The sequence below is a fragment of the Puma concolor genome, chromosome D2, assembly GCF_028749965.1.
Source record: "Puma concolor isolate L17-30 chromosome D2, mPumCon1.1.hap2, whole genome shotgun sequence".
NCBI classification, from domain to species: Eukaryota; Metazoa; Chordata; class Mammalia; order Carnivora; family Felidae; genus Puma; species Puma concolor.
The window spans coordinates 36,436,853-36,450,658 of NC_141677.1; the positions used below are offsets into that span (position 1 = coordinate 36,436,853).

General features: G+C 36.8%; 1 protein-coding gene across 4 annotated transcripts in view; it reads left to right on the top strand.

The window, feature by feature from the left end:
• The window catches only part of SAMD8 (sterile alpha motif domain containing 8), a 51,882-nt gene that overhangs the window by 22,403 nt on the left and 15,673 nt on the right, over positions 1-13,806 (top strand). For all 4 annotated transcript variants that reach the window (XM_025917981.2, XM_086680057.1, XM_086680059.1 and 1 more), the window contains one exon: positions 5,222-5,814. In XM_025917981.2, the coding sequence (XP_025773766.1) occupies positions 5,222-5,814 (593 nt within the window). The remainder of the gene's footprint in view (positions 1-5,221; positions 5,815-13,806) is intronic.

The window sequence follows — 13,806 nt, forward strand, 5'->3', positions numbered from 1 at the left end:
AAACTTTTTTCTTAACATTTATTTATTTTTAAGAGACAGAGAGAGACAGAGCATGAGTGGGGGAGGGGCAGAGAGAGAGGGAGACACAGAATCCAAAGCAGGCTCTAGGCTCTGAGCTGTCAGCACAGAGCCCGACGCGGGGCTCGAACTCACGGACCGCGAGATCGCGAGATCGCGACCTGAGCCGAAGTCGGACGCTCAACCGACTGAGCCACCCAGGCGCCCCTACAAGGTTACTTTCAAAGGAAAAAAAAAAAACTTATCTTTTCTTGTGTTTCTTTTTGAGTAATTCCTATTGTTGTGTCTTCAAGTTTATTATTCTTATCTTTTGTAATGTCTAATCAGCTGTTAATCCAATCCAGTGTATTTTTCATTCTGTGTATTGTAATTTCATCTTTAGAAGTTTCCATTGGAGCTTGTTTATGGCCCATGTCTATAACTTCTTGAATATGTAATAGAGTTATCATAACTTCATTGATTTTCTTGTCTGCTAATTCTATTTAATCTGTATTAGTTCTGGGTCAATTTTTTTTTTTAATTTTTTTTTTCAACGTTTTTATTTATTTTTGGGACAGAGAGAGACAGAGTATGAACGGGGGAGGGGCAGAGAGAGAGGGAGACACAGAATCGGAAACAGGCTCCAGGCTCCGAGCCATCAGCCCAGAGCCTGACGCGGGGCTCGAACTCACGGACCGCGAGATCGTGACCTGGTTGAAGTCGGACGCTTAACCGACTGCGCCACCCAGGCGCCCCAGTTCTGGGTCAATTTTGATTGATTTGTTTTCTATTAATTATAGGTAATTTTTCCTACTCTGGATAGAGAGTAGGCATCTTTGATTGGATGCCAGACATAATGGATTTTATCTGTTGAGTGCTAAATACTCCTAGTAATCTTGAACTTTGTTGTAGGATGTAGTTAAGTTACTGGAAAATAATTTGATTCTTTTGGATCTTGATTTTAACATTTGTTTGGCTGGGGGTGCCTGTGTGGCTCAGTCGGCTAAGTGTCTGATTCTTGATTGCGGCTCAAGTCATGATCTCACAATTCATGAGATCGAGCCCCACTTTGGACTCTGTGATGACAGTATGGAGCCTGGGGATAATCTCTCTCTCTCTGTCTCTGTCTCTCTCTCTTTATCTCACTCGCTCTCTCAAAAATAAATAAACTTCAAGAAAAAAAAGATTTATTTGACTGGACCAGAGACCTGTTCATTGTAGGGCAGGGTTTTTCAATATCAGCACTCAGTATCAACATCTTGAATCAGTTATTTCTTTGTTGTGAAGGGCTATGCTGTGCTTTGTAGAATGTTTAACAGCATCTGTAGCCTCTGCCCTTTAAGTGACTCCCTACTTGTTACAACTAAAAATGTCTCCAGAAATTGCCAAATGTTGGGGAGGGGGTAGCAAATTGCCCCCAGTCAAACAACTACTGCTTTAGGATTAATTTTGTCTTACTACTATGCAAGATCTTCCTATGCACTTTGCCTAATGCCCCATGAATTGTGAGATTCTTTTGGTTTTTTTCAGTCTGTTTGGGGTAGGCATTTGTATTGGTCTTGTGTGTGTACTGAGTGTTGTTCCCTCTAATCTTTCTGGGTGGTGCTTTTTTCAGTCCTGTTTTGTTTCCTCGTGTGTATGTGATGATCAGCATTTTAGCTGCATATTCAAAGGACAATCTCTGCAGATCTCTGGGGTTCTGTCTTAGTCTTTTCAGGCTACTATAACAAAAATACTGTAGACTAGGTGGCTTAAACAAAGCACACTTATTTCTCAGACTTCTGGAGACTGAGGAGTCCAAGATCAAAGCCCAGCAGATTTGGTATCTGGTGAGAGCCTGACTCTGCTTCATAGTCAGTCATCTTCTAGTTATGTCTTTAGGTGGTGGAAGGGGTGATAAAATTCTCTGGAGTATCTCTTAAAAGGCAACTAATCCCATTTATGAGGGCCCTGCCCTCATGACTAGTCACCTCCTAATTGGGGGGTTAGGATTTCAATATATGAATTTTGGAGAGACAAAGCATTCAGTCTCTAACAAGTTCTCTGTCTGTGCATCTTTCTCTTCTCCAGTAATCTATTTCATGAACACTAGCCACCTGGATCTCCCCAGACCCTCAGCTCTATCTCCTCAACTCACCAAGTCCGCCAGCCCTCACCCATTTTGTGTCCTGTGTCACACATGACTTGGAACCTCTTAGGGCAGTAAGCTGGGGCAGTAGGGTTCACTTTGTATTCTGTCTGGCAGCGATCTTTTTTGTCTGATACCCAGTGTCTTGATGCTGGTTTTTCTCTCCCATGTATTTTGTCTATCATTTGATTATTTGTGGTGGGAGGGTAAATTTGGTCCCTCTCATTAAATCTTGGTCAAAAATGGAGTCCCTTTAAACCTTAATTGATTCATATTAATTATTGATTAAAGCTGAAAGTGTTCTTAAACACTAACTTAATTTCATTTTTTTGGATTTATATGAAACTCATAGCCGTCATATCTCTGTTCAAAATTTCCTGTTCCATGTAGTTTCTATGGCACAACATAAATACTAAATTGGCCCTAAAGCCTTTTATCATCTTTTTAATATACCTCTTTAGTGCAGGTTTTCACGGTGTTACATAAATATGGGCCTCTATATGTAGTAGCATACAATTAAAGGACATGTCCTGACCTGATGAAGCACATTAGTGGAGTGTGTCATGTTTTTAGGACATTGCCACAGCAGGCTCAAAGACTTCCAGAAGGCTTCCTTGTGTTACTCGTTTTGTAGCAGCTAAAACACCAGCATCAAACTTTGATTGTTGGCCCAATTGAGAGTATAGAGAACTGGTGATCTAAGACAGGGGAAAAAAAAGAAAACAACAAAGAGAAGATCATTTTGAACAGTGTATGAGACAAAACCGTACTGAAGGATAATGCTATAAGGATGGGAGTGACTTGGAACCCATTGGTGGTAAGCTGTTTGAGAAAGGAGAAAGGTAGCAGAATAGAAAATAAAATGACAGAAGAATCCAGCCTTGTTTTGTGGGAGATGAACTTTGCAAATTTGCTACATCGTAACTGCTGCAGAGTTTGTATGTAACAGGTGTGGTTGGATATTCAAAGATGAAGAAATTAATTCAGAGCATATCTTTGGGGAAGAGATATGTATGTAGTGGGTGGGATGAAACCATCTGGATATATATATGAACTAAAACATACCAAAGTCATTTTAATGGAATTTTGTATATATGTGATAACTTACATAAAATTATATACATCAGTGTGTATAAATTCAATGTGGTAAACTGCATAAAACATGTTTGGGATGGCGATGATATACTGTAGCTAAAAAGAGCTGAGTAAGAGTTTATGTAGCTCTTTAGTACATAAGAATTAGGCAGCTTTTTAAAGCATACAGATCCTTATAGGCAGATGTGCTGTTAATGTTCTAAGACTGAAAAGCTATTGTGGATTGATAATATGAAAAACTCTGTTTGGAAACAAAATCTGATTAAAGGCTTCCAAAAATTAGGATTGCTTTTTAGTAATTAAGAAATAAATATTTAATAAGCATTTCTTGTTGCCTGAATATTTTTGATGGTGTAAGTGGTGGTGCTCATGTAGTTAAGTATCTGCCTTTTTCAAGTATTTATAAGTCTTCATGGCAAGAGTTTGTGTGGGTAGGGGAAGAATGTAGAACAGTAGCAGTTTTTTTACTTTTCTCAACATAAGTAAGCATAGAAGATTTATCATAGCCAAAAGTGCATATTATAAGAAAATGATAAACACCAAAATCAACAATTATTTCATCTGGGAAGGGGAGGAAGGGGACAGTATCAGGGAGGGACATTCAATTGTATTGATGTTTTGTTTTTGGCCTTTTAAAGCAAACTTTTAAAATATAGTTTAACATACGTAAAGTGTAGATCATAAGCATATAGTTTCTTGAATTTTTATAAAATGAACATAACCTGTATGACTAATACCCAGATTAAGAAACAGAACATATATTGGAATTATTTGATATTTTTTCAAACTGGGTAGTGGACATTTGGGTATTTCTTATGTCATTCTTTATTTTTTTGTTGTTGTTATGCTTTAAAGTTTGCCTACTGTGTTTTTTTTAAAAAATCGTCTCCTCTCTCTCTCTCTCTCTCTCTCTCTCTCTTACCCCTCGTGGGATTCTCTCTTTCTCTGCTCCCTCGCTTACTTGCACCTTCTCTCTCAAAAAAATTAATTAAAAAATCATCTCAGAAGGAAATAGGATCTTTAAAAATATGGAAGATGTCAGAAAACCCACATGCTTTAGTAACTGAGGAAAGTACTTCAGGGAAATAAGTTTTTTCCATGTAGGCCTTTGTCTCCTGTGTTATCTTATAAACCTGATAGAGGCCCAAGTTACTGAAAGTTTTAGAATGGAAAAAGAACATAAACAGAACTATGTGGATCAAAGTAGTAAAAATAATTAGTACATTTTCAGATAGTACATCATTGGCCTTTTACAATCACAATATAAAGTTTGGGTCCTCAAATATGAGTACATTGAAATGACAGTTTTCTTTTAAAAATTTTATCACTGAAATCTCAGTGATAGTTTAAGAAGGAAATTTCTTATTTAGTTCTATAATGGTATATTCAAAGTATGGAAAGAAATGAGCTAATAAGATACTTATATCTAGTTTATAGGCTTTATATCTGTTTAGAAATCATTTGTGTAGTGGGTAGAAATATTCTTAATCTAAGGGGTTTCCTAAAACTAGTTCTCTATCTACCTTGGTGGTGTTTCTTGTTTTTGTTTTCTCATTTTAGAGAAGTGGGAGATACTTATTCCATCAAACATGAAGATTTCTAAAATTTGATTAATTTTTATGTATTAGGTATCTTTCTGTATCTCATTTTAAGAAAAGCATTAAAATGAGATTTTTCTCAATTCTCAGCAGTAGGCTTTTTCTAATGAAGTTACACTTGCTATGGTGTGGAAAGGCCATTTGTAGAGTAATTTTTTGTAAAAATGTTTAGTCATTAGCCTTCCTTCTTCTGTGGGGGCCATATCATAAAATTATTAGAATGTTAATCTACTGAAAACCAATCATTTGGGTTTTTTTTTTTTCCTTTTTACTGTCTTCTAGAAGCCAATAGATCAGAGTAGAAAAATTATTGTTTCTGGTATGTTTACGTGTATTTGGTCTTTAAAGGAGTTGTTAGGACACACTGAAGTTTTTGTTTTGTTTTCCTGATTTCCCTGGACAGGCAGTGGAAAAGGAAATGGCTGTTCCTAATCACCTCTGCATTCGCCGCTGGACTACCAAGCATGTAGCTGTTTGGCTGAAGGATGAAGGCTTTTTTGAATATGTGGACATTTTATGTAATAAGCACCGACTTGATGGAATCACATTGCTAACATTGACTGAATATGATCTCCGGTCTCCTCCTCTGGAAATCAAAATCTTAGGGGACATTAAAAGGTTAATGCTCTCAGTCCGAAAATTGCAGAAAATACATATTGATGTTTTAGAAGAAATGGGATACAACAGTGACAGTCCCATGGGTTCCATGACACCTTTCATCAGTGCTCTTCACAGTGCAGAGTGGCTCTGTAATGGAGAGCCTTCACATGACTGTGATGGACCAATCACTGATTTGAATTCTGATCAGTACCAGTACATGAATGGTAAAAACAAACATTCTATTCGAAGATTGGACCCAGAGTATTGGAAGACCATATTGAGTTGTATATATGTTTTTATAGTATTTGGGTTTACATCTTTCATTATGGTTATAGTCCACGAGCGAGTGCCTGATATGCAGACCTATCCACCACTCCCAGATATATTCTTAGACAGGTAAGTTTTGTTTCTAGTTGCCAAGTTTGCAGAAGGTTGCAATAACAGCAATGATAATATAGTTATGATAATTATGTTGTTTGTTATTATTTTGGTTGATACATACTTTCTATTTATCTGGTAGCATATGAAGATATGCTTTGAAGTCGCTTTTTTTTTTTTAAGTTTATTTATTTTTGACAGAGATAGAGTATGAGCATGAGCTGGGGGAGGGGCAGAGAGAGAAAGAGGGAGACTCAGAATCTAAAGTAGGCTCCAGGCTCCAAGCTGTCAGTACAGAGCCTGATGCGGGGCTCGAACTCACAAACTGTGAGATCATGACCTGGGCCAAAGTCAGACGCTTAACCGACTGAGCCACCCAGGTTCCCCTGTCTTAAAGTAAATTAGACCTTAAGCCTGTGTGAGTGGGAAAAGCCACTGCTTAATTTATTTTTTTTATAGCTATATTATAGCTCCTTGGGCAGTTCACATTTTAAAAGGGTTTCCTGGAATGGTGTCTATAATAAATGGAATTTGGTTACCTTTTCTTGATGAATGGGGTTTAAAAGCTTTTCCAAAAATATGGGGAAGGCTCCTGTATCACCAAATAAATTGGAATTATCACAAATAATACAAATTGATTCATTGATAGTATCCTCTTGTTTTTATGAAGTGTTGCATGCATAAAAAAGAATATAGTATATGCATATGAAAAATAAGAATAGAACAAAACTCAAAACTATTAGTTTTTATATTTGTGATTTTAAAAATCTGTTTCAAGTTTGTAGAACTTTCCTGATTGTTTTTATAAAATATTTACCCTTCTGAAAGTGCCTTGTAGAATGTTTTTTTTTTGTTTAGAATGTGTTTTTTTTTTAATGAAGTGAATTAAAGTATTCGTGTTGAGATGGCAAAATGATGTACATATCACATTTTTGTCCTCACAAACCCCAATTTAAAGTGTAGTAAAGAGGTTTTTGTTTAAGGTGTAAGCCTACAAGGATGCAGCAGATAAGAGAGGAGAGAGTAGCCATACATTTTTGGAAGTTTGAAAGTAGGTGGATGAGTGGCAACAAACAGACCTAAAATAATCAAATTCTAAAACAGCAATTGGGATAAATGAGAACCAACCCAGTCTATATTGCAGATTTCTCAAAACTCTGGGTATTGCAGATGAAAGGGTGGTGCTAAAAGAAGAATCTAATGAAAGCTGTTGAAGAAACTGTTAGATCCCTATATCTCCTCCCCTATTCTATACAGTTTTCCCAATTATAAACAGAAGACCCTAAGGAAGTAAGGAAGAAAGCATATGGATATCTAAGGAAAGAGTATTGGAGGCAGAGGAAACAAGTTGTTCCTTGCTCCTTGTTCTTTGTTCCAAGTTGTTTCCTTATTCCAAGTTGCAACACAAGTTGCAGAAATCCTGAATTGGTAGGGTACTTAGCAGGTTTAAAGAACAGCAGATGAGAGCTGGGAAGAACAGTTGGAGATGAAGTTTGAGAGGAAACAGGAATCCAGATTGTATAGTGACTTGTAGATTATTGTGTGGATTTTAGCTTTCATTCTGAATGAAAAGGGAAGCCATTGGAAAGTATTTTAGAGAAGGAGTGATCTAACTTCCATTTTAAAAGGTAACTCTAGTTGTTGTACTGAGAATAGCCTGAGTGTGGACGTGAGTATGGCCAAATAGGGATTAAATTATTGAATTCACCTTGACAAAAATGAGGTGCATTGGATGAGGATAGTAGTGGTAGAGATTGTGTGAAAGAGTCAAGTTCTATTTATATATTTAGAAAGTGCAGCCAACAAGATTTGCTGATGGATTTGCATGTAAAGCATAAGAAAAAGAAAAGTCAAGGATTACTCCAAGATTTTTGACCTGACCCTTTGCAAGGATGGAGTTGCCCTTTACAGAGATGGGAAGACAGCTGACTTGGAAAGAAATGTAAGGATTTGGTTTTGGACATGTCAGATTGAGATATCTTTTACACCAAATCATTATGTCAAGTAAGAGATGGAAGGATGAGTTGGAGTTCAGAAAGATGTAGGCTGAAATTTGGAAGTTACCAGCACAGGTAAAGCTGTGATGTTAGATAAGGTCTTCTAGCGAGTGAGTTAAAAAGTGGGAAGATTAAAGATTGAACCCAAGAACATTCTTTTCTTTTTTTTTTCTTTTATTAAATGAGCGGCCTGTTTTACATTTCCTTATTATTTTTTTTAATCTTTTAAATGTTTATTTTTGAGAGAGAGAGAGAGAGAGAGAGAGAGGGAGACGGAGCATGAGCATGGGAGGAGCAGAGAGAAGGAGAAACAGAATCCGAAGCTGTCAGCACAGAGCCCAATGTGGGGCTCCAACTCACAAGCCATGAGATCATGACCTGAGCCAAAGTCAGACAGTTAACCAACTGAGCCACCCAGATGCCCCCAAGCCCAAGAACATTCTAACAGAAATCAGAGAAGTAAGGCAAAACCAGTAAAGAAGACTGAGAATGTCAGGGCAGAGAGAGAAAGTAGTATCCTGGAAGCCAAGATAAAAAAAAGTATTTTAAGAGGGCAGGAATAATTAATAATTAGCTGTTTTTAAGTGCTATTCAGGGATCAAGTCAAATGTGGATAATTGACCATCAGATATAGCAACATTGACCTTCACAAGAGTTAGTAAAAGCAGAAGCTGATTATAATGGGTTCAAAAGAGAATATGAGACTTACTGAAATTTACCTAATGGGATATAATCCACAAATAGGAAACATATGCTCATTGTGACAGTTGCTCATTGTGACATTATTTGTAGTAATTGCAAATATTGGAAATAATATAAATGCCTATCCTTGGAAAACTGGTTGAATATAATACTCTGCATAGCAGAGTACTACTAAATCACAAAGAAGAGTGAGGAAGATTTTTAAGAACTGATATGAACTGGTTTTAAGTGTGAAGCAAGGAAAATATAAAATGAGTGAAACAGCTCTTGTTCCATAAATCAAGGAAGTGCATAAAACCAATGAAAGCATGTCAGAAGAACATATGCGCTGGTTTGAAGGGACTTGCACTGATCAAACTAGGGCAATTAAAACATCCAAAAGCATAGTGATGGTAATGGATTCTAATATATTGAGTAAAAGAAAGAATTTGTGAATCCATAGTGATAAACAAAAAATGGTCTGGCAAGAGGGGAAATTCTTCAAGAATGATACCAGCAAATAAACATGGATGGCCTATTTTGCAACATCCAGCATAGTAATTGATTCAGGCAAGTCATCAGTGGATGCTAAAATCATTAGGTGAAAGATCAAGGATGTTCACATGATTTGAAAATAATCATCTCACATACTACTTAATTATAGGAAGAATAAGGTAGCTTTCCAGTGTCATGATCTGACATGCATTGTTTTAACCAAATGATCAAATGTAGCATTTCAAACTGACATGTGCATTGGATGTGATGTTCACAGTATCAACTATATAATAATCTTGCCCCTCCAAATGTAACCTAAGTCTAATCATGAGGAAATTATCAGACAAATCCAGAACAAGGAACAGTCTAATAAGACAGCTGATCTGGACTCTCCAAAAATGTAGATATTATAGCAAACGGAAGTCAGGCAGAGAGAATTGTAGGGATATTGAAGAGCTGTAACCAAGAGCAATATATGAACTTTAATTGGAACCTATATCAAGAAAAAATACATACTGTTGACATTTTGGGGACATTTAGGAAATTTTGGGTATGGACTTCATATTAAACAATGTTGTCTAACAATCAGTGTTACAGTTTCCTGGGTATAATAGTGTATTGTGTTATGAAAAGGATATCCTTCTTCCTAGGAGAATCATGTTGTAGTATTTAGGAGAGAAGTGTCATAATGTCTGCAACTTACTTTGCAGGGGGTGGGTTCAGGTTCTTCCAAAACAGTATGTGTGTGTGTGTATGTAGCTATGCATAGAAAGAGTGAAAAAAAATAAATGTGGAAAAAATGGTAATTCTTGTACGGAGGATTTAAGTGAAGACCTTAAAGTATTTATTCGTTCAACTTTTCATAGCCAAGAAAAGTTAAAAAAAAAAATTGGTTAGAGTTGATAAGAGAGAAAAAGAATAGGAAGAGAGAAATTGGAAACAATCAAATCTTAAAAGGTTTCCTGTAAAGGTGGTAGAGAAATGGAGCTCTATCTTGGACAGAGAAGGAAAGGATAGAGAGTCACCAGGATTTTAGTTTGGGATGGGCTATATTATAGTATGTTTGTTGTATTGATTATAGGAATGACCCAATTTAGGCGGAGGGGAATGATGTTAGGAGGAAAGAGAGGGACATGATCAGAGTCATGTCCTTGAGTAAATGAAAAGTGATGGGATCTAATCGGTAGGAGAGGTTGGTTTAGGCACATGGACTGTTCATACATAACAGAGAAGATAGAAAATACAGAAGCACATTGTTAGATGTGATGGTAGAGCATGAGGAAGTGCTCTCCTGATTGTTTTTATTTTCTCTGCAAATAGAGAGTTACAATGGAGAGAAAGATGGCAGTTTGAGGAAAATGAATGGGGTGTAAAATAGTCATCTAGGAGAGTGAGTAGACTTGTGTGATGTAGTAGCAGCACTGATGGCCTCCTTGAAGTTAGTAGTCATGTTGGCATGATGTATTTTTACTACCTCACTCAAATAGGTGGATGGAATAGGTGGATAACTGGATTTAATAAGCAGGGTTGAAGGTTTGCTAGGCAGCATGATGAAGGAAGACCAGGCAAGGGAGTGATTATAATGACTGACCATGGACTCAGGTGGATAAGAAGGGACATGAGGAAATGAGATAGGTGAAGGACAGTGAAAATGTTGTAAGATCAATGGATTTTAGGTCTCAAAATTATTGAAGTTGGGAGTACTAGAAGGAATAAGCTGGAAAGCAAAGAGGTGTTGGTTTATATAGGATTCTTGAAATTAAGATTATGAAAAATAATCTTAGTAATGACAAGATCCAGGTTATAACCATGGGTGCAGGTCACTGAAGCAGAGTAAAAGACAAGGCCAAAGGAGAAGTAAAAAGATAAGTGAGAAGAACGCAAGTTACAATAGAAGTTTTAGAGAAAGTGACAGTGAACCAGAAGCTGAAGTCTTCAAAAAATGAGAGAATGGATGCTGAGGTTCGATAGATGCCTATAACCAAGGTGTAGTGGGAGAAAGGTGGAAAAATGACCTGAGAGAGAAATGAGGATTTTATTTTAAAGTGTACAATTCAGTGGGTTTTATTATATTTACAAAATTGTGCAACTATCACCACTAATTCCAGAATATTTTCATTACCCCAGAAAGAAACTCCTATCCATTATCAGTCTCATTCCATTCCCTCCTCCTTCCATTCCCTGGAAACCACTAATTTACTTTCTACACCTGTGAATTTGTTCTGGACATTTCATATAAATGGAATCATACAATATGTGGCCTTTTTTGCGTGTGATTGGCTTCTTTCATTTAGCATAATTTTTCAAGATTCATCCATATAGTAATATGTATCAGTGCTTCATTCCTTTTTATTACAGAATAATACTCCATTGTATGGATATATACTACATTTTGTTTATCATTAATCAGTTAATGAATGTTTGGGTGTGTCCACTTTTTGGCTGCCATTAATGCTGCTTATGAACATTTGTGTACAAAATTTTGTGTAAACATATATGTAATTTTCAGTTTGTAATGGGGATATGAAGCCAAATTTTGCCTGACTCCGTATAGTGCCACCCACTACAAATCTTCATGCTCTTAAGCATTGAAGCTTTATTCATAGGAGAATGGTAACAGGTGCTATCAGTGTTTTTCCTGTGTACTCTCAGATCTCTTTCATTTTCTTGCATGTGGACGCCCCCAACATCCAGTAAATGTATCTGTGTTGGAGAGCTGCATCTGGGCTGCTGAATACATTTTGCCTGCTTGGAAAGAGAGGCAAACATGCTTAGGAATTTACATCCTTCCAGCAACGGCCTTTAACTAATGACTGATGAGATAGGATATAAATATTTTATTTCTCTTCACCCTAATTGGGACAACTTTTAGGTCGGACCTACACTGTCTCCCAAAGTCCCCATAGGATTGAGCCATAATTACCCTTGCCATAGTTAACCCCACAAGCCTTTATTTGATGTCTCACTTTTACCCTGCTTCCTTGCCTTCCTAATCTCATTTTCTTACTACCCTAAGGTTTTCCCTTGGGAACACTCCTAATCACTTTCACACTGATCTTTATTTCAAAGTCTGTTTCTGAAGCTTATGTTACACAATTTCAAGACCTTCAGTACATCTTAAACAGAAAATTAGGAGATAGGGATGCCTCTATAGGCAGGCCCACTTAAAACAGTGAGGAAGGATAGCTGATAGCCATACTAGTAACAGAAGAACCAGAAGCACTATAAAAAGCAAACATAAATAATGGAAAAACTACTCTAGCCTGGAGCTTAACCTTCATTTCTCAGTAATCCTGAGGTCATTATCATATTCACTGTAATAATCAGTGTTCATAATCATGATTATTACCAAGTAATGGTAATAATTACCACAGTTAAATTTTTATCTAGGAAAAAAGAGGTATGTACATGTATAATGCATTTTAGATAACTTTGTATCAAAATAAATAATGAGATCTTGAAAAAACATTTCCTCACAACATTCCACTAAAATAACAGTAAAAAGGAGATGGAGGGGAACCCTATAATCCTATGAAGGCAAAAGTAGTGATAATGATGAATATTTGGAAAGTAGGAAGTTGAGGGCCTATTATAAGATTAGGAACCGGAGCTAGCAATGTCCAAAAGGGGAGTTTGTGTTGCAGAGCTCCAGAAAAACTCTCTAAACAGATGGCACCAGGTATCTGTCACAACCAGGTACAAATAGGAGCCAAATATGGGAGAATTGGTTGAAAAGCTTTTAGACTTGCTCTATTCCAACAGAAGATAGATGGTATAGTATCCAGAGTAGTTAAATGTGAGGGACTCTGGACTCATGAGAACAAAGGTACCTAGATGTGTTCAAGGTGATTACTATAAATTTACATACTGATCACTGAAACTTCTAGCTCCCTTCCTTAAGTAGCCAGACTTCTTATCCCCATTCCCTCCCAGCACCAGTCATCTCAGCAGGAGAACAGATCCCTCTCCTTGGAAAACCTACACAAGAGAAAAGGACTATAGATACAATGGTAGGGGAGATATCCCTATCTCATCAACCAGACCCCTTTATCACTCTACCATGAAACCCACAACGTGAGAAGCTCAATCTATGCGCACAGAGCTTCAAATTATTTTTTTAGTGCTTCACTGTCAAATATGAATGGTCAAGAATGATCAGACATTTAAGGACAAAAGACCAATGCAAACAGAAAAAAGCAACATGGGAAACACAAAATAGCATAAGAACACTTCAAAAAATAAACCATATTCTCACAGATGAGATGTTATGTTGCATTTTATGAGACAGTAACAGTAGGCTATAAAAAAGGAAAATTCAGAAGAAAAAAAGCTTTTGGAAAATTAAAAATGAAAGTAGAAATTTAAAATCCAGCAGAATAATTGGGATATAGATTTGATAAATTGCCCTGTATGTAGAACAAAAATGAAAAGTAGAGGAGAAAAAGTAAGATCAATCCATTTGGCCCAACAGTGAACAAATAAGGGTATTAGAAAGAATACATAGAGAAAATGAAGGGGAAGATATTATTTAGGATATAATAAAGGAAATTTCCTGAATTCAAAGGATGTGACTTTCCAGATTGAAAGGGCCCACTGAATAAGAAATGGAAAATTTTATAACACTGGATTTTAGGCTGAAGATCCTAAAATTTAGCTTCTTTTTTTTTAATTTATTTTTTTTAATCTTTATTTTTGAGAGAGAGAGACAGAGTGCAAGTAGGAGAGGGACACAGAGAGAGGGAGGCACAGAATCTGAAGCAGGCTCCAGGCTCCGAGCTGTCAGCACAGAGCCCGATGCAGGGCTTGAACTCACAAGCTGTGAGATCATGACCTGAGC